At 45.2% G+C, this 20,216-nt stretch overlaps 1 protein-coding gene across 6 annotated transcripts in view; it reads left to right on the forward strand.

Annotated features, from left to right (window-relative positions):
• The window catches only part of Ptr (patched domain-containing protein), a 149,512-nt gene that overhangs the window by 61,198 nt on the left and 68,098 nt on the right, over positions 1-20,216 (forward strand). For 5 of the 6 annotated variants that reach the window (XR_015192520.1, XR_015192519.1, XM_043005189.2 and 2 more), the window contains 2 exons: positions 14,582-15,355; positions 17,075-17,406. Coding sequence is in view for 4 of the 6 variants with exons in the window: in XM_086554502.1 (XP_086410628.1) it covers positions 14,582-15,355; positions 17,075-17,406 (1,106 nt within the window). In the remaining 2 variants the exon portion in view is untranslated. Of the gene's footprint in view, positions 1-4,946; positions 5,124-14,581; positions 15,356-17,074; positions 17,407-20,216 lie in introns of those variants that run through there. The other variant, XM_043005188.2, reaches the window with a different exon arrangement.

The raw sequence follows: 20,216 nt of genomic DNA on the forward strand, positions 1-20,216 counted from the left end.
CCATTTTGAGTGTCGTTGTTATTCAAGGTCTGTTTCTCGTATGGGCATAGTCCCATAGTCCCTTTGGTTCTTCTCCGAGTGTGTCTTCCTCCTCTTCCTCTTGCTCTTCCTCCTCTTCCTTCCCTCCCCCCTCTTACTCTTCTTCTTTTTTTTTCTTCTAAGTCTCCCTTTAATTCTCCTCTTCTTCGTCTTCCTTTTCCCCTCTTTTATTTTTTCTTCCTCAACCCCCCTCCCCCTCCCCCTCCTTCACCCGGCCTCCCCCTCCTCCTTCAACTCCTCTTCCTCCTCCTACTCCTCCTCCTCCTCCTCCTCCTCCTCCTCCTCCTCCTCCTCCTCCTCCTCCTCCTCCTTCTCCTCCTCCATCACCACCACCCAACGTCGTACTCACTTCCTCCACCTGTTACCTCTTCTCTTCAATTTATCCTCCTCCTCTTTGGATGTAATTCTCTCATTCCGGTCTCTTCCTACCTTTCTTCGTCTTTCCTTTCGCGCATTTTTCTTTCCCCGTCTTTTTATATCTTTCTCTCTCTCTCTCTCTCTCTCTCTCTCTCTCTCTCTCTCTCTCTCTCTCTCTCTCTCTCTCTCTCTCATTCCCCTTTCCCCCTTTCCACCACCGCGTGTATTATATCGCTGACAAAAACATGCCCTTTAATTCGTAAATCAGTCTTTACTCATAAACATCCGTGGATGATTACACTCTCACGAATACCTGAGTCCCTGTTTATTTTTCGCGAATTACAGAACACTGTTGTTGTTTTTTTGTTTGTTTGTTTGTTCATTCAGATGTTGATGCCTTACTTCGAGTCATCCAATTTGCATAAGATTTATACATAGAAGTAGATATATATAAACTTTTTTTCTATCGAGATGACCATCTAGCTCAGCCTCCCTCCCACGAAGATGCTCAAAGCACCATCTGGCATTTTCAAGGACGTTCGTAGCCTAAGGGCAAAAGGACTACACCTTTTTAGATTAATGTTTTGGGGCTTTCCAACACGCCCTGGCGAACTGGCTTGCTGCGTGCGTGGCTTGGTGTTGTATAGCCCTTTGACGATCTCTTGATTTTTTGAAAGATTAGTTTTATTTTTGACGTATACGGCAGAAAAAAAAATTGCAGGTTTAAAAGAGATTGGATTTTTGTTTGCCAGGAAGAAGCGAACAAATATATTTCGAAATTGAGTTAAGTTTGTATAAGATAACTGTTGTACTATCAATTTTAGATCGGGCTTTGTGTGTGTGTTTTTTTTTTTTTTTTTTTTTTTTTTTTTTTAAGAATCTGATAAATTAAGTTTCTTGTGAGCTAATGAATCACCTCGTTGTGCACTACTAATGTACTAACGTTATTTACCACTCGTTAAGTACTACTTGTTAAGTACTCAAATGGCTAACTACGTATATAATAACGACGTTGCGAAATGATACGATGATATAATAGCAACCCTGCTGAGTCTTTATTATCAGTCTACAGTAAATCATGAGCTAGATTCCTTTTTTTCTCTTGTCTCAAGGTGAGCATTTCGAGCAAGCTCATTTAGAGAGCGCGCATTTAGCTCTTGGGAAATACCACGAAGAAGAAGTAGAAGAAGAAGAAGAAGAAGAAGAAAAAGGAGAAGAAAAAAGAAGAAGAAGGAGAAAAAAAAACATGTTTCTCTCCCTTAGCCATTACGTTCGACAGGAACTTGTCCACTTTGAGAAACCGCAGCCACGCCGCCCTGTGTTCCCATGTCTTGTGTCGATTTTCAAGTCTGCGAAGAGTAAGGGGGGGAGGGGGGGAGGGGGGGACTTTTAGGGTGGGAGGAAAAAGAGTAAGAGGAAGGGACTTTTAGGAGCGGAAGGAAAAGAAAAAGAAAAAAGGTAATTGCAGCCATGGTGAGGAAGAGGAAGAGGAAGAGGCGTGTGATATTATCACGTTTTTTTTCTTCTTTTTTTTTGTTTTTGTTTTGTTTTGTATTCTCTATAGCATATCGCTGGGACTCGTCGAGAGAAGGCCAGACCCTTGATATTTCTCTCTATCTCTCTCTCTCTCTCTCTCTCTCTCTCTCATTCTTTGCATCTCTACCTCTCTATTTCTATTCCTCTCCTTTCCCTCTCGTCCCTGCCTTCTCTCTCTCCCTCCCTCCCTCCTCCTCTCTCTAATCCGCCTTTTTTCTAGTATCAACACATACCTAAACACCTTTAGACCTAGGTCACCCTATACTATCTTCTTCACTTCAGTAATTAATCGTCTTACTGATTTGCCTTCAGCCCCCCTCCCTCCCCCCTCCCCTCCACATATACTCCCATAGGTCAGATTGCTCGTCAAGTCAGAGAATGGATTATCTATTAGTCGTAAGTCCTTAAGAAGGTTCGTAACTTGGCCTTCGTGCTATGTTAGGCTAGGTTGGATTTCCACACTAGGACAAGCATTGTATTTTGCTAGTGTTTTATTAGCATGGGTGATTCTTTTTATAAGTGTGTAATTAATTTGAGGTGTCTAAGAGACCGGATTAATTTAATGGTTTGACAATTTTTTTAGTATAATCTTCGTAGCCTTGTTTGTTCGAGGTCACATTTTTTCTCTACATATTCCAGAGCAAGAATATATATTACCTGTTGCAGTTAGCAGCTCTAAAAACATCTAGGAAGGATTGGCGAATCGGGAAAAAAAAATCCACACACACATATAAGTGTGTGTGTTGCTTCCAGCATCCATAACTCTTTCACCCCCACCCCCCCGTTTGCCTCTCGCCCCGCACCTTCAGTCATGGAAAGCCTTGAGAGGCACCTAAATGTAGCTACTTTATTTATACAAGTTCTCTTTCCCTCTTGTTCCATAATACCCCCCCACCCCCATCCCCACCCCTTAAAAAGAGGCTGAACATTACTCGACATTTTTCTTACTCTTGTCACACCTTAGATTAATATACAAACGAGCCTGTGTGTTTGTGTGTGTGGGATTGTATGTGTGTGTGTGTAGGATTGTGTGGGCGTATGTGTGTGTGTGTAGGATTGTGTGTGTGTGTGTATGTGTGTGTGTGTGTGTGGGCGTGTAGGATTGTGTGGGCGTGTGTTTCAGCGAATGTGTGCGATTTTCGTATTGCCAATCTGCTATCCAGACACTTTTCCTCAACTTCCTTCACGACCGTCCTCTAAATCATTCTCCTTCTCCCCTTCTTTCCCCCTTTTCTCCCCTCGCCGCCCCCCCCTCATCCCCACGTAGAAAAGGAAGGGCGTCGGAGCTCAGCAGGAACGGCTAGAATCAAACATAAAGAAGAAGAATTTACTCAGCTGCCTCGAAGGTCACCCAGGGTCCAGGAAGTTAGGACTAAGTGTTCAATTGAATTCTCTCTTTTTCGATTCATCTCCCTCCACCCCGCCCCCCCACTACCACACCCCTACCTCCCCGAGTTTTTTTGTTTTTTTTTTGGTATTATTATATCTTCCGATCGCCATGCCAAATCGTCAAGCTCAAGACCTCAGATCTCTATCGTGATTAACGGTGGGATTCAAAATACCCGCGCGCGCACGCTCTCTCTCTCTCTCTCTCTCTCTCTCTCTCTCTCTCTCTCTCTCTCTCTCTCTCTCTCTCTCTCTCTCTCTCTCTCTCTCTCTCTCTCTCTCTCTCTCTCTCTCTCTCTCCTCCTCGGATTTGCGTGGCATTTGATGCGCGGTTTTTCCACGTTGTTCTGCGAGGCTGTGTTCATGTCTTTTTATCCTGTCGACGGCTATTTGCGAAGGCATTGTCCGTGAATGATGAAAAAAGAAAGATGCCGCTTATTCAGCTACCGGGAACAAAAATTATTTTTCGGATAAATGTTTATAGCCTTTTGATTACATACATTTATGAATGATATATACATATATTTACATATATATATGTGTGTATATATATATGTGTGTGTGTGTATATATATAATTTATTTGGTACATTCAATGTAGCAATTGATTTAATGTCATCGTTATAAAAACGACTGCCTTACCATGTTAGGATCTTTTACAGGCAGTACAAATATACATCCTATAATTAGGAAAAATCGCTTGCACATCACAAAATCGCCATCCAACCTTCCCATGGCAGGTCAAGGTGGATGGCCATTCCTTTCTTAAACGTGATAGGGATGCTGACGAACGCAAAGATTAACATTAATTACGAGTCTCGTGTCGATAACAATTACGCGTGGCATTGGCCTACGTTCAATAATGGCTAGTTTTATTTATTTAGAGGATTGATTATCATTATCGGCATTACTTGTCACTTCACGATTGCATCCTTTGCGTAAATGACGCTTATCTACGATGACCTGTTGACTTGACCTCTCTGATAAAACAAGGAAGTCTGGAGACGCGCACAGAAGGCGTGTGAAGGAGGTAGATTGCCGGATTATAATTGCAAATTGGTTTTCTCTCTTTTTTTTCTTCTTCTTTTTCTTCCCGACGTCCTCCCTTGCTGATGAATAGCTCATTAAAGCACATGAGAATCGCTTTTGCTTATGGTTTACAAGAGGCATTTAGCGATGAAGAGGATTGAGTCCTATCTCAGTTTGATTGTATTTTCTCGAAGGGAACTGCTCGTTAGGCCATTTCGAGGAGTTCCGAAGTACAACAAGAGCCCTTGCGTTGTCTCCAGTCGGCGTGGGGCGGAAACTCAAAAAAGGAAGAAGAGGATAGGATTTGTAGTCACGCCCTTGACACAAGCGCAGGAAGACATGGCACCGGCTGTATCCTCACCTTGAATTACGAGAAAAGAAAAAGGCCATTTCGGGGCATGTGGTTTCGTCCCGTCTTCCAAGTCGAAAAGGAGGAAGTGGATGTGGATTTTACGATTTTTAACTGTGAATGAAGGAAGAAGTGCCTCGGATATTTCGAAATTGAGGTGTCGTTTTAACTTTGGTAGTGATAATACTTTTTTTTGGAGGGGGGCGTTCGCTGTGGAATAAAGTACATTACCGACACTGCAAGAATTTACTATTTGTGTAAAAAAAAAAACACACACACCGGAGGAAAATCTATACGAAAAGAAAAAAAAAGAAAATGGAAGAACAGTGGAAAAGACGAAGATTGGGGACGCACCGATTGGGATCTGACACTCAGCTGTTTGTGACTAATCTACATTCGAAATATATCCATGCCTACGGTGATCTGGCGTAAGTTTTTTTTTGTTTCTTTCTCTTTTTTTAATTAAGGGGTACGAAGATAGGCCTACTTGTTTGTTTGTTTTTACAAAGTTATGTTATCTATAGGGTTGTTATTTTGAGGCGTGCTATGATGACCCTTGAATAGCGAATTAGGGTAGAAATAGACATTCAGAAATTACAGTGGCACTCGGTACACATTGAAGAAATAAACGAGACCTCATTCAGGAGAAATGAACTCCTAATTCAACCAGCTTCAGAAATTACATATATAAGTATATGCTGTCTCCTCCCTCTCCCCACCCAAACTTCCCAGATCTGAGGTTGTCGCAACACCACCACCACCACCACCACCACCACCACCACCACCACCACAAGGCTTAGGTACCACTTTTTGAGACTTTGAAAGCTTAGGCCTACAGTAGGTGCTTTCGAGGAGAGACAAGACCCCCAAAGCCTAACCAGGAAGTTGGTCTTTAATGCCCGGGTTGTGCGGTCGACGCCACGGCAGAGTAGTGATTAGAGTTGGTAATTCTCCGGAGACGATGATTAGTGGCTTGTGATTCGGACGAGGTGATGTTCTGATGTTTTGAAGCAAGTGTGATGATGACGATGATGATGATGATGGTGATGGTGATGAAACTGTAATACTTTCACGTTAGAAGGAACTACGAAATTGGGAAAGGGTTTAGAGAAAAAAAGGAGAGAGCGTTGCAAGTTTTGGAAACCATATTCCAGAGGCATTGCGTAGCCACTCTGGACTTTCGTAACCGCGCGCGATAATGTGCTATGGCTGGAATTTGCCCGCCAGTGGGTGGGGAGAGAGAGGATAGAGAGGCCATGAGAGAGAGGGAGAGGGAGAGAGAGACGGAGGGAGAGAGATAGAGAGAGAGAGGGGGGATAGATAGAGAGGCCATGAGAGAGAGGGAGAGAGAGAGGATAGAGAGACCATGAGAGGGAGAGGGAGAGGGAGAGTGTGTGAGTGAGTGAGGGGGGGGAGGTAGACCATAGTGAGAGGGGGGGGATAGACCATAGAGAGAGGGAGGGTGAAGATAGACGATAGTGAGTGAGAGAGAGAGAGAGAGAGAGAGAGAGAGAGAGAGAGAGAGAGAGAGAGAGAGAGAGAGAGAGAGAGAGAGAGAGAGAGAGAGAGAGAGAGAGAGAGAGAGATGGGAAGAAAGAAAGACAAAGAGAGGCCAACACAGAGAAACAGACAGACACAGACCTTGGGTTAGTGCCAAGACACCTGCCTCTCAAGAAGGGAGTGCGTAGCGAGAAGCTTACAAGCAAGCACGACCCTATATATAGAAACGCTTAATAGAAATACAATTCCTCCCTTTATCAAAATCTTAAACTATCGTAGGGTATTTTTTGTGTGTGTGTTTTTGTTTGTGTGTTTTTGTTTGTGTGTTTTTGTTTGTGTGTTTTTGTTTGTGTGCTTTTGTTTGTGTGTGTGTGTGTGTTTTGTGTGATTGTGTGTGTTTGTTTGTGTGTGTTTGTTTGTGTGTGTTTGTTTGTGTGTGTTTGTGTGTGTGTGTGTGATTGTGTGTGTGTGTGTGTGTGTCCTCCTTAACCATATGAAAAAGTATTCCGTTAAGTGGACATGTAATTCAATGTAGTCATTTCTAAACCTGCTCAGGCTGTTGCTTATGCACAGAACGGTTTGGTTAAAGGCGTGTTAAAGGAGTTGTTATCCTTGCCTCGTGCCGTGCCTTTTTTTTTTTTTTTTTTTTTTTTTTTTTGTGGGGGGGGGAGGGGGGGCGGACAGTCTTTTTTTTCTCTCTTTACAAGTTTCTGCTTTGTATTGTCGGCCAGCGTTACTTGCATAGTGTATGTATGTATATGTATATGATTCTGGTGGCTTGGGGGGAGGGGGAGGGGGGGAAGGGGGTTGATAGGCTGTTGTAGTCCAAGATCACTAGAAAGTAGGAGAGTAGAAAGTATGTTGTAAATATGTAGAATAAATCCATTACTTAATCGGGTTTTTTAAGTGAATGAACGCTCGGTTTAGAAGACGGTCACAAATTACAAGAAATCTTATATATTTGATAGGATACGTTCAAACTTATGAAATAACTATCATTACAATATTTATTATACTCCCGTTATTACTTAGAACCTGTATACCTTGAAAATATTTCCCTTTTTTTTTGGCCAATTAAACTCCATTATGAAGAAAGTAATGAAAGTCGTCATCGAAATTGAATTTATATATGTATATATTTTTTTCTTCTTAATCTTAATGTCATGGTCATTTATTTGAAATAAGGTCGTCCATGTTATGTTTTTTTTTCTTACATAACCTGTTCTTTATCTGTGTTTTAAGGTCAGAGAGATTAATTTCCATTATGAAGTTCGAATTCCTATTAAAGGACTATATTATGACCTTCCTTTCTCTCCCTCTCTCGCGGTGCAGAGAGAGAGAGAGGTGTGTTGCATCATTGATAAGTAAAATGTTTGCAATAAAAGGTTTAGTAGCGTCTTTCGCCGTAAACGGATAAGCTAATGTGACATATACATACCCGACGTGCTGTCTTGTCTTGTTTGTACGGATATGCATGTACGTATGTGTGTACGTATATGTATGTGCGTATATGTGTACGTATATGTGTGTACGTATATGTATGTACGTATATGTGTGTGCGTATATGTGTGTGCGTATATGTGTGTGCGAATATGTGTGTGCGTATATGTGTGTACGTATATGTATGTACGTATATGTATGTACGTATGTGTGTACGTATATGTGTGTACGTATATGTATGTACGTATATGATGCTTCTCAACATCACACCCTCGTCTGCAGACATAATATCCCACTGTGTTGCCACACCAGCGGGTCCTTGATACTGTGCAATCTTGTGCCAACATGATACAGTGATATAAGCGGGGTAACACATAGCACAAGGTTGCAAGGGTCGGGGCGAGACGAGCCGCAGAACAGAGGCTGTTGCATGGTGATCCTGTTGCTGGAGGAGAGAGAGCTTGTGCTTGCCCCTCGTTGTGACCGGGATTCCTTTGTGCTTGCCCCTCGTTGTGACCGGGATTCCCTTGTGCTTGCCCCTTGTTGTGACCCGGGATTCCCTTGTGCTTGCCCCTCGTTGTGACCGGGATTCCCTTGTGCTTGCCCCTCGTTGTGACCGGGATTCCCTTGTGCTTGCCCCTCGTTGTGACCGGGATTCCTTTGTGCTTGCCCCTCGTTGTGACCGGGATTCCCTTGTGCTTGCCCCTCGTTGTGACCGGGATTCCCTTGTGCTTGCCCCTCGTTGTGACCGGGATTCCCTTGTGCTTGCCCCTCGTTGTGACCGGGATTCCCTTGTGCTTGCCCCTCGTTGTGACCGGGATTCCCTTGTGCTTGCCCCTCGTTGTGACCGGGATTCCCTTGTGCTTACTTGCCCATCGTACTGTGATCATCAACCGTGTACTGTGCCCGAGGATTATAGCGTAATGTGAGTGCCCCGCTGTATAGTGCCCATGGAATAAATAGTCCTACGTGTGTGAAACCTGTGTAAATAGATTAGATTAATGTGTGTTTGTGCATTTCACGATTTAATTCATTCACGTTTTCTTTTAGACGCTTACTTTACAAACCAAACGCACAGAAAACGAGATAATTTTTTTTGTAGTTAGAGTTGGGTACATGAATGAAATGCATGATGATTATGACAAGCATTGCGAAAGCAGTCGTAAAGCTTGCTGCAATTCCTTTTTTTTTATTATTATAATGGCTGGTTCGCGTAATGAGCTTGCGCGACCTTAGTTTTAATGGGAGTGTTCTTGTTCGCTTATTATTTGTTTAGTCATTGCGAAGAGTTCAGGAATTCGCATGAAACTTCGCATCTTTTAGTAAACGAAACTTCGCGTAGTTTAGTGAATGAAACTTCGCGTAGTTTAGTACATGAAACTTCGCGTAGTTTAGTACATGAAACTTCGCTTATTTTAGTCAATGAAACTTCGCGTCTATTAGTACATGAAACTTCGCGTAGTTTAGTAACTGAAACTTCGCGTATATTAGTAAATGAAACTTCGCGCATATTAGTAAATGAAACTTCGCTTATTTTAGTAAATGAAACTTCGCGTAGTTTAGTAACTGAAACTTCGCATAGTTTAGTAACTGAAACTTCGCATAGTTTAGTAACTGAAACTTCGCATAGTTTAGTAACTGAAACTTCGCATAGTTTAGTAATTGAAACTTCTTATATCATAGCAAATGAAACTTCTCATATCATAGGTAACGAAACTTCGCCTATTTTAGTAAACGTAAACCGCCGTGCCGAGTGAATGCGCTCCTCGGTTCGGATGCCAAAGAACAAACTCGAAGGTCATTCAGAAACAGGAAAGGATCTTCTGTTTACATTCTCTTTCACTATCTCTTCCCCCGGCGAGCTGGAGATAACATCCTACATCAACCAAGGCTAAGAAGATCCTTAAGGGTGACGCAACTGTGACGTAATCGCCGGTGAGAAATTGCGGAGGGAGGGAGGGAGGGAGAGGTGGAGGTATGGAGGGAGAGGGAGAGGGAGAGGTGGAGGGAAGGAGGGAGAGGTGGAGGTGGAGGTAAGGAGGGAGAGGGGTAGGTGGAGGGTAGGAGGGAGAGGGGTAGGTGGAGGGTAGGAGGGAGAGGGAGAGATGGATAGGGAAGGAGGGAGAGATGGATAGGGAAGGAGGGAGAGATGGAGGGAAGGAGGGAGAGGGAGAGGGAGAGGGAGAGGGAAGGAGGGAAAGGGAGAGAGAGAGGTAAGGAGGTAGAGGTAGGGGGAGGGAAGGAGAGGTAGAGGGAAGGAGGTAGAGGTAAGGAGGGAAAGGGAGAGAAAGAGAGAGGGAAGGAGGGAAAGGGAGAGGCAAGGAGGGAGAGGGAGAGGCAAATAGGGAGAGGGAGAGGCAGAGAGAGATAGAGAGAGTATGGTCCGTCTAGTGTGTGACTCATTCATGAGACGAAAGATTTGAGGAGAATGACCCTCCCCTCCCCTCCCCCTCCCCTCAAAAAAAAAAAAATCTCGGTCTGAATCCAGCGACGTGTTTAGTAACGTTTCTTCTTGATATTGTAGGTACAGTGACACATACTCTTACGTCATAACCCCCCAAGCAAACACGGTCACCCACGACCTCGTTCTCTCACTCATTACCCAATCACACACTGACTCACTCCTCTTAAAACACACGGAGACACATACACATACATTTACATATACACACATACACATAAACACACACTCTCACACACACTCTCACACACACTCTCACACACACTCTCACACACACACACACACACACACAGACACACACACAGACACACACACACAGAGAGAGAGAGAGAGAGAGAGAGAGAGAGAGAGAGAGAGAGAGAGAGAGAGAGAGAGAGCAGTTCAGTTCAGTTCAGAGAGAGTGAGTTTGTGTGTGTGTGTTAACCCCCTGGCGGTGCAGGAATGATTAAGGAAATGAGGGTGAAAGATTACGGCGGAAAGTGTGCGTGCTCGTTCGGTTTTGATCGCTGGTATTTTTGAGGTGTGATGTCGGCGGCTCTTAAGGTGCCTCAGGAGCCTAGCCTTGAGCCCGTCTTGCGTTTCTGAGAAGTATTTCTGAGAAGTATTTCTGAGAAGTATTTCTGAGAAGTATTTCTGAGAAGTATTTCTGAGAAGTATTTCTGAGAAGTATTTCTGAGAAGTATTTCTGAGAAGTATTTCGACTCGTTATTGCTCGTGGCGGCGACCTCTTGTCCTCGCTCGTTCGGAAACGACACGAAACTGCGATCGTACTTTTCTCCCGAAAGTCGGAAAGTTGGCGAAAGAGGTCAAGGCGATATGATGAGACAGACCGCAGGATGGGGGGGGGGGGGCTCTGGCGTGTGCAAGAAATATATATGTATATGGTCTCGGCACTTTTTTTCGTTGATGTTTTTTCGTTTTTTTTTTTTCGTATTCTTTGTTTATGGCTTGTCAAATGCAAGGCGGGGAAAGTACCTCGTGACGCGACCGACTCTTCCCACGGACTTGCTGCCTATTTTTGTGAACGGCGTTGAGAGAGAGACCTTGGCGGTTTAGTGGCGTTTCCCCTCGTTAGGTGTTGCATCATCCATGGTATCGCTTGGGGACAGATCCGAGGGGGAGAGAGGTGGGGGAGAGGGAGAGGGAGAGGAGGGGGGCGAAGGGGTGTGATTGAAATGCTTGTGTCGTAACCGCTTTTTCTTCTTGAAGGTGAAATAATGTGGTCGGGAGTAAGTAACTGGTGAATGGCTAGACTTAGAGATAGGGGATATTATCATTCACACGCGCACACACACGCCCACGCACACGTATAAACGCACGCACAAACGCGTAGTTCACTTTCGGTTCGTGGTTTTTCGAATGGGAACTCTCCGGTTAGGAAAGCCGAGAAATAAGTGGAAAAAAGAATATTACATCATATACAAGAAGGCCATTGGGTGTATTCGAAGAAACACAATTATTCTTGACAGCTTTAGTCATGAGTGACAACAAGGAGGAAGAAGAGTTAGTGATGAAAGAGGAAGAAGAGAGGGGAGGGGGGGGGTATTCAGAGGGTGGGATGACTGTTGTTCAGAGATGAGGTACGAAACTTTATTTATTACGCAGTGATGACTATATTCGTATGACGTTTTTTTTTCCGCAGTAGAGAAGCAATATTGTGCTCTCGCTAACAAAATACCGTAGGCCTATATGTCATAGCTCCTCTCGTAGACTTAATTTAGGCAAAGTAAGCATTTTTCTAGTTTACATATTCAGCGGTTGAGGTAATATATATATATATATACACACACACACACACACACACACACACACACACACACACACACACACACACACACACACACACATATATACATACATACATACATACGATTAAATTATTTTAATGGAGCAAATACGTGGTGTAAACATTCTTTGTTTTAGAGAGAATACAGTATCATGTTCTGTTTACCTCTTCTTGTATGACACACAGTGAATGAACAGTTTAAAAGTTTACTCTTCCTTTGCATCAGGAAAACACAATCAGCTGACCAGAACAAATCGTTCTCCGTCACATCGCGTCAAGGAATTTCCAGACCCAAAATAACACTCAACTTTTCCCGTTATTTTATCTATTTTTCCTTCCCTCTTTATTTAGCCGTTTGCGAATTGTACTTAAGGTGTTGCCTGTGGCCGTGAATGCAGGCTTTGCAATAGAGATCAGATATACACGCCAGCGGCTTTGCAATGCAGAGCCGAAGGAAACGAAGGAAAACGGAAATCGACCTAAATATTGCAATATTTCGGACACTCGAGGGTTAAGCCTTGGTTGGCGTCGTCTGTTGCCGAGTAAGTGAGGGAGGGAGTGAGGGAGGGAGGGAGGGAGGGAGTGGCCGCTCGCGCGTGTTCGATGACCTCTTAATTAAGTGGCCTGGCGAAGGTCAAGAGGCAGAGGAGAGAGAGAGAGAGAGAGAACTCGATGACCAAATAAATGTAGCGAAGAGGAAGCTGCTTGATTATTATGCATACATACATACATGCATGCATACATGCATACATACATACATACATACATACATACAGATAGATAGCGAGATATGTACACATATTTGTATAAAGATATATGTGTGTATATATATATATATATGTATATATATAGATATATAGATATATAGATATATATATATATATATATGTATATATATATATATACATACATACATACATACATACATATATACATAAGATATAGATATGAATGAGTAGACAAATGGATATATATAATAGATAGAAATAGTGTATTTATGTACAAGGATGTGTGCGCGCTCCTGTCATTGTTATTCCAAAAGGAGTGACGAAAAGTCCCCTCCTTCCTGGGTTTTTCCCACTTGGATGACGTCAGAGGTAAGCCTATGATCAGATCCACTTCGTCATGGTTGGCGAGGTAGTCTGCAAATGCGGGGATGACGTCCATTGTCCTGAAGGATGATGTGCAAGGTGAGGAAGAGGAGGAGGAGGAGGAGGAGGAGGAGGGGAAAGAGGAGGCGGAGGAGGAAGAGAAAGAGGAGGCGGAGGAGGAAGAGAAAGAAGAGGCGGAGGAGGAAGAGAAAGAAGAGGCGGAGGAGGAAGAGAAAGAAGAGGAAGAGGAGGAAGAGAAAGAAGAAGAGGAGGAGGAGGAGAAAGAAGAAGAGGAGGAGGAGGAGGAGGAGGATGATGGATGATGAAGGAATTAAATATTGACGATGCAAAAGTCGCTGTTTTTTGTTGTTGTTGTTTTTTTTAATTCAAATGCCTCAGGACATCAGATCCAGCAAGCAAGCGCACACAAACGTACATACAAATAGACAAGCAGACAGAAAGACATACATACAAACAAACAAACGAACAAACAGACAAGCAAATTAAACCTCACGGCTCGCTAATAAGTCCGCCAGTTATGTCACCGCCAATCATCTTGTTCTCCCAAGGCCAAGGAAGTGTGTTTGGTCAATAGACGTTTTGCTGTCTTGTCTTGTCTTGTCTTGCCTTCCGTGACGTGACTCGAATTCCTCTGTCCTCAGGATGGCAATTAAGGGATGATTAGTTTACATCCTCGACTAATCACCAGAGCTTTATTGCATGGCTACGAGAAGCAATGAGGATCGGGAAATCGGGGGATCGATGAGGAAGGAGGGGGGTTCGTAAGGGTCGAAGTCCTTGTTATGACGACGTTAGCTTCGACCGTCTCGTCATGTCCATTTTATTTAATCATGTTATTGACGTGATCCGAAGGCATGGCATGGCATGGCATGGCAGGCGAGGCGAGAGGCGCAAGTGTATTGATGTAGCGAGAGCGATATAAGAGCAGGGAAGGTGTCGGGTCATTCCAGTAGCGATTCGAGTGCCGAAGGGGAGGGTGTCAGACTGTCAGTACTGTGAGCGCGAGGACGTGAGAACTCGACTGCGCTGGAGACTCGTACTGCAGTTACGAGCGTGCAGTGTACTGGAAGACAGGAGGAAGTCGGCACTCTACATGAAATCGGTTAGAATCCCCGTGTTGCACTTTTAATCCTGTTCACGGACGGAGAAATTAGAGGAAGTAGTAGACTCGTGCGGGTTTTACGAGCTGCGCTGCCTTTGCGTACGGACGGACGATCGCTACGCTTTCGTTTCCAGAATATCGCGAGTGCAATGACATGTCTCGGTGGCGCGCACCCGGGCTGTTGCTTTTGCTCTGCGGACGCTTTTCACGTGTCTGACTTCCTGCGTGTGTGTTAGGGTTAGTTGGCTCGAGTTGAGTTTGGATTTAAGTATTTTTTTCGTACATTTCGTGTGTTTGATGGTCGTGGAAGTGCGTTGATTGAATGCGTTTTTGCTTTTTTTCCTGTTTAGATTTTTTTTTTGTGTGTGTGTGTATTTCTTTTGAAGTGTTTCCGTTTATTTCTCTTGTTTTATGAAGTCCTTTGTTAGTGGACTTTTGAAATTGTGTTGCTGCAGGTTATTCACGCGGTGCATTTCTCGTTTCAGGTGTGAGGAGCCGCGCGAGGCGAGGACCCCCGAGCAGCTCACCTGCTGCAACTGCTGCCTCGCCCCCACCTGCATCACCGAGAGCCCCCGCCTCCGATCCATCATGGGCTGCTTCCTCGAAAAGTTCGACAACTTCCTCAACCGAAGTTTCTACCGGCTGGGCCAGATCATCGCCAACCACTTCGGGTACTTCATCATCGTCCCGATCTTCATCACCGCCATCTTGGCTACGGGTTTCCAGAACATCGTCTACGAGGATGACCCCGAGTACCTCTTCGCGCCCACGACGGGCGGCGCCAAGGACGAGCGGGCGATCATCGAGGAGAACTTCTTCCTGAACTTCAGCTCCGACTTCCACCCGTCCCGCGTGACCAGGACGGGCAGGTTCGCGCGCTTCATCATCATGGCGAAGGACGAGGGCACTCTGTTGAGGGATGAGGTGTGGAAAGACATCATGGAGGTTGACCGCCTCACCCACACCGTCGGGGTCGAGTACGACGACAGGTTCGTCCGCTACGAGGACCTCTGCGGCATCTGGGACGGCAAGTGCTACGAGAACAACATCCTGGACCTGAATGACCTCATGCCCGACATCGAGAAGGGCGAGTACAACCTGACGTACCCGCTCATGCTGAATCCCAACACGTTCGAGATGTACGTCTTCCCGCTGTTCTTCGGCGGCCTCGAGATCTCCAACGCCAGCACCATCGAGAGCGTCAAGGCCCTGTCCATCTCCTACTGGCTCAGGACCAACACCCGCAAGGAGGACGAAAGGTGAGACGGCGCTTTTATCATCAAGGATAGGCCGGGATAGGATTCACCCACCCTCTTGATTAACTGTAGGATAGGATTTTATCAAGGATAGGCCGGGATTCGCCCACCCTCTTGCTTGATTGTGGGCTGCATTTTTTTTCTCATGTCCTTGCGCTTGGAACTGCAGCTTGCAGAATAGTAGTAGGGCGTCATATCAATCACACTGGCCACAAGGCAGATCAAAGCAGCACGAGACGATTTATGAAATCACCTTTTTTTGGCTCATTTTGTTTGAATATAGTCAGATACTCGTCGATTTTGATAAAGATTATATCTCAAGTCAGCAGGATTTTTTTTTCCTTGGACTGAACTGACGTAATCACTATTAGCAAGATACACATCGCTAAACACACAGCTAAACACGCCGCCCTCAGCCAACAGAGGGTGTTCCGACCTTGCCTTGGTGAAGACCCAGCCAGGTGTGTTTGACCAAGCAAGCGCCAAGGAGGTCGCACTTACTCCATACTTTAGATACATGTATATAGACACGCGCGGAGCCGATAACATTAAAGCTAACACCGAGACGAACACTCGCTCTTCTTAGCTGTTTATCTACCTGTGTTCGTTCAATGAGACCATGACGCGGGGACTTTGGTTAACGGCTCCCTCCTCGCTCGCTCGTTGTCGCTGTCGGTGCATTGTTTTTGGCCGAGGCGAGGTTAGGTTCTCGGAGCACGAGTATTTAACGCTCGTGCAAATGTTTGACTCGTTGCGACTTATTTAGCGCCACCCAGGTATCCGGGATGGTTTGATTCTCCGCGAGTGGATTTTTCACCTTGTTCATTCCCTCCACTTCTGCCAATCTTTAGTCTTGTCATCAGCCTTGGTTGCTCTCTACCTCCACTATTCTCGACTCCCCCCCTCTCCCTCCCCTCATTCATTCCTCTTCATTTTGTTATATTTCCCACTCCCTCATTCATTACTTTCCACCGTTTGTCATTCCCTCTTGATTACTTCTCGCCATTTTCCCCTCTCCCCTCTCCCTCCGCACTTCCCCTCCTCAGCATTTCCACCACTATTCCCCCCCCCCCTCTTTTTCTAGCCTTCATCCATCCCATTTTCCCCTTCTTTTTCTTGCCTTCATCCATCCCGCCCTCATATCCCAGACGCCACTCTATCCCGAAGCGAGATCGCGTGACTTCTTAGCTCTTGCTTCTCTGTTTTTAAATCCTTCGGCCCGTTTTATCGCAACAGAAGAAAAATTAAAGTGATTGGAATTGATTTAGGAAATCCTCATTATGGTATTGCATTTCTTATTTGCTGCGTTGTTCATGGGTTCAAGGTAAAAAATATATATATATTTTTTTACGTTCAGAGGGTGAAGGCCAGAGTTCGGAATAGCTTGATGGTTACATTCTTATTCAGATTCGTTTTTTAAACTTTTCTTTCATATGCAAATAAAACTATTATATTCTGACGATGAGCAGTATGTTAGTATTGTTAGTATGGCCATCGATATCATCATTAGTTATTTAGTATTATTGATATTTTTAGTTTGTTTTTTTTATTACTATCATGGTTCTCCATACTTATCACTACTCCCTTGCCATTAACGTAACAATTAATGCTGTCGATTCTGCAATTATTGAATAGCCCAAAGACCCCCCCCCTCTGCAACCCCCCTCTCTCTAACCTCTCTAACCGCCCTCTTCTCTCCCCTCCCCCTCCCCCCTTCCCCAGCGCCGCCCTGTGGGAACAGTCCCTCCTGAAAGCCATGAACGGGAAGGACTTGGGCTCCATCAAGGTAGCCCGCTTCGTGTCCCGGACGCTGGAGACGGAGCTCGAAAACAACACCAACTCCGTGATCCCGTTCTTCGGCGTGACCATCGCGATCATGTTGTTCTTCAGCGTCACCACCGTCATGATGGCCGACTGGGTGCGGACGAAGCCCTGGCTCGGCCTCATGGGCGTCGTGTCGGCGGTCCTCGCCTGCGTCGCCGCCTTCGGCTTCCTCATCTACCTGGGCGTCGAGTTCATCGGCATCAACATGGCGGCGCCCTTCCTCATGTTAGGTGAGTGTTGAAGTTATTGATGGTGTTTGAGATATTGTTAAGATGGTTTTGAAGGTATTATTAAGATGGTGTTTAAGAAATTAAGATGGTGTTTGAGAAACTATTAAGATGGTGTTTAAGAAATTAAGATGGTGTTTAAGATATTATTCAGATGGATAGTTGGGCTTCTTCCGGTCTTGTTAGTTTTTTTTTCTTTCTTTCTTTCTTTTTCTTTTCTTGAGGCATTTATGAAGGTGATGCTCTTGATGAGTGGCCCTCTGGTAGCGGACTGCATTGGGGATCTCGATCAATGTGGTTTTATTGACAGATTGTATTTCACCGATCGTTACAGAGGTTATGATATAGTTCCTGTTTGTTGTAATATTGGTTTGCCTTCTGCCTTCATTTCTCAAGATGTGAACTTACTTGTTTTTTTTTCTCGATGTATCAGCAACGTTTGTATAATTGGCATTTGATTATTACTATGCTTTTAGAACAAAGAGAACCACAGATGATAAACAGACGGTTAGGTTTAAACGAGTTTACCCTCGTATACCCCCCACAAGTTTTCCCAACCCCCATTTTTCCCCCATTAACCTCCTCGCTTTGTATCGCAACTTTGGCATGAGGTCCTCGTTGCATGAACTCTCCCATGCATTGTTTGGCAGGAGGAAATGCACGTGGTCTGGCAACGAGGTAAAGTGTGGGAAATTCGACGAGTTTAGGGGAATGACGAGTGAGCAGAGAATAAGATTTGGGTTAATGTGGAAAGTTCAGTTTCATTGAGTTTGATGTTAGGTTATTAATAAGAGCTTATTCATGTCATACTCGGTTGAATGTAACTGGGTTTGAACATCCAGAGAGTTTGTGTATTATTCTTGGTACGTTGACTTCGTATTTCTGTTTTCCTCTGTTTTTATTTATTTTTCTCTCATACCTCCCTCCTCCCCCCTTCCCTCTTTCCTTCCTACTCCCCCTCTCCCCCTCCCACTCTCCTTCCCTCTTTCCCCTTCTCCCTCTCTCCCCCTCCCACCCTCCCTCCCTCCCTCTTTCCCCTTCTCCCTTTCTCTCCCTCCCTCCTTTCCCCTTCTCCCATTCTCCCTTTCTCTCCCTCCCTCTTTCCCCTTCTCCCTGTCTCTCCCTCCATCCCTCTTTCCCCTTCTCCCTTTCTCTCCCTCTCCCTCTCCCTCTCCCAGCAACATAACGGCCTGGCGAACGCTACATCTCGTGCCTCGGTGTTGACTTCTTGTTGCACAGCAGCCAACTCCCGTGCGCATCAGACCCGGAATAGACTGGTCAGCATTACACGCCTTTTGGCCAGAAAGAAAGAGGAGAGAAGGGGTTCCGAGTCGAGCAAACAATACTCGATCCTCCGAATGCGAGTTGCGGCTGTTCGCGGGTCGGGGGAAGGGGAGAGGGGGAAGGGGGAAGGGGTGAGGGGGTGTGTGGAATCTATACTTTTGTGAGGGTGTTGGATCTTCCTTTATTAAGAGAATAGTTTAATAGTTTATATATCAGGATGAGGGGAGTGGTTAAGGCTGGAATGGAATGCGAGGTAGATATTTAGATTTTTGTAGATAGAGATATGTTTGTGGATGTATATGTGAATTGAAAGGTATAGCAATAGTTGGACATACAGATGGAAGTGGCTAGATAAACAGTCAGTCAGTCAGTCAGTCAGTCAGTCAGTCAGTCAGTCAGTCAGTCAGTCAGTCAGTCAGTCAGTCAGTCAGTCAGTCAGTCAGTCAGTCAGTCAGTCAGTCAGTCAGTCAGTCAGTCAGTCAGTCAGTCAGTCAGTCAGTCAGTCAGTCAGTCAGTCAGTCAGTCAGTCAGTCAGTCAGTCAGTCAGTCAGTCAGTCAGTCAGTCAGTCAGTCAGTCAGTCAGTCAGTCAGTCAGTCAGTCAGTCAGTCAGTCAGTCAGTCAGTCAGTCAGTCAGTCAGTCAGTCAGTCAGTCAGTCAGTCAGTCAGTCAGTCAGTCAGTCAGTCAGTCAGTCAGTCAGTCAGTCAGTCAGTCAGTCAGTCAGTCAGTCAGTCAGTCAGTCAGTCAGTCAGTCAGTCAGTCAGTCAGTCAGTCAGTCAGTCAGTCAGTCAGTCAGTCAGTCAGTCAGTCAGTCAGTCAGTCAGTCAGTCAGTCAGTCAGTCAGTCAGTCAGTCAGTCAGTCAGTCAGTCAGTCAGTCAGTCAGTCAGTCAGTCAGTCAGTCAGTCAGTCAGTCAGTCAGTCAGTCAGTCAGTCAGTCAGTCAGTCAGTCAGTCAGTCAGTCAGTCAGTCAGTCAGTCAGTCAGTCAGTCAGTCAGTCAGTCAGTCAGTCAGTCAGTCAGTCAGTCAGTCAGTCAGTCAGTCAGTCAGTCAGTCAGTCAGTCAGTCAGTCAGTCAGTCAGTCAGTCAGTCAGTCAGTCAGTCAGTCAGTCAGTCAGTCAGTCAGTCAGTCAGTCAGTCAGTCAGTCAGTCAGTCAGTCAGTCAGTCAGTCAGTCAGTCAGTCAGTCAGTCAGTCAGTCAGTCAGTCAGTCAGTCAGTCAGTCAGTCAGTCAGTCAGTCAGTCAGTCAGTCAGTCAGTCAGTCAGTCAGTCAGTCAGTCAGTCAGTCAGTCAGTCAGTCAGTCAGTCAGTCAGTCAGTCAGTCAGTCAGTCAGTCAGTCAGTCAGTCAGTCAGTCAGTCAGTCAGTCAGTCAGTCAGTCAGTCAGTCAGTCAGTCAGTCAGTCAGTCAGTCAGTCAGTCAGTCAGTCAGTCAGTCAGTCAGTCAGTCAGTCAGTCAGTCAGTCAGTCAGTCAGTCAGTCAGTCAGTCAGTCAGTCAGTCAGTCAGTCAGTCAGTCAGTCAGTCAGTCAGTC

The sequence above is a fragment of the Penaeus japonicus genome, unplaced genomic scaffold (assembly GCF_977035675.1).
Source record: "Penaeus japonicus unplaced genomic scaffold, GWHDUDI00000001_assembly GWHDUDI00000003, whole genome shotgun sequence".
NCBI lineage: Eukaryota > Metazoa > Arthropoda > Malacostraca > Decapoda > Penaeidae > Penaeus > Penaeus japonicus.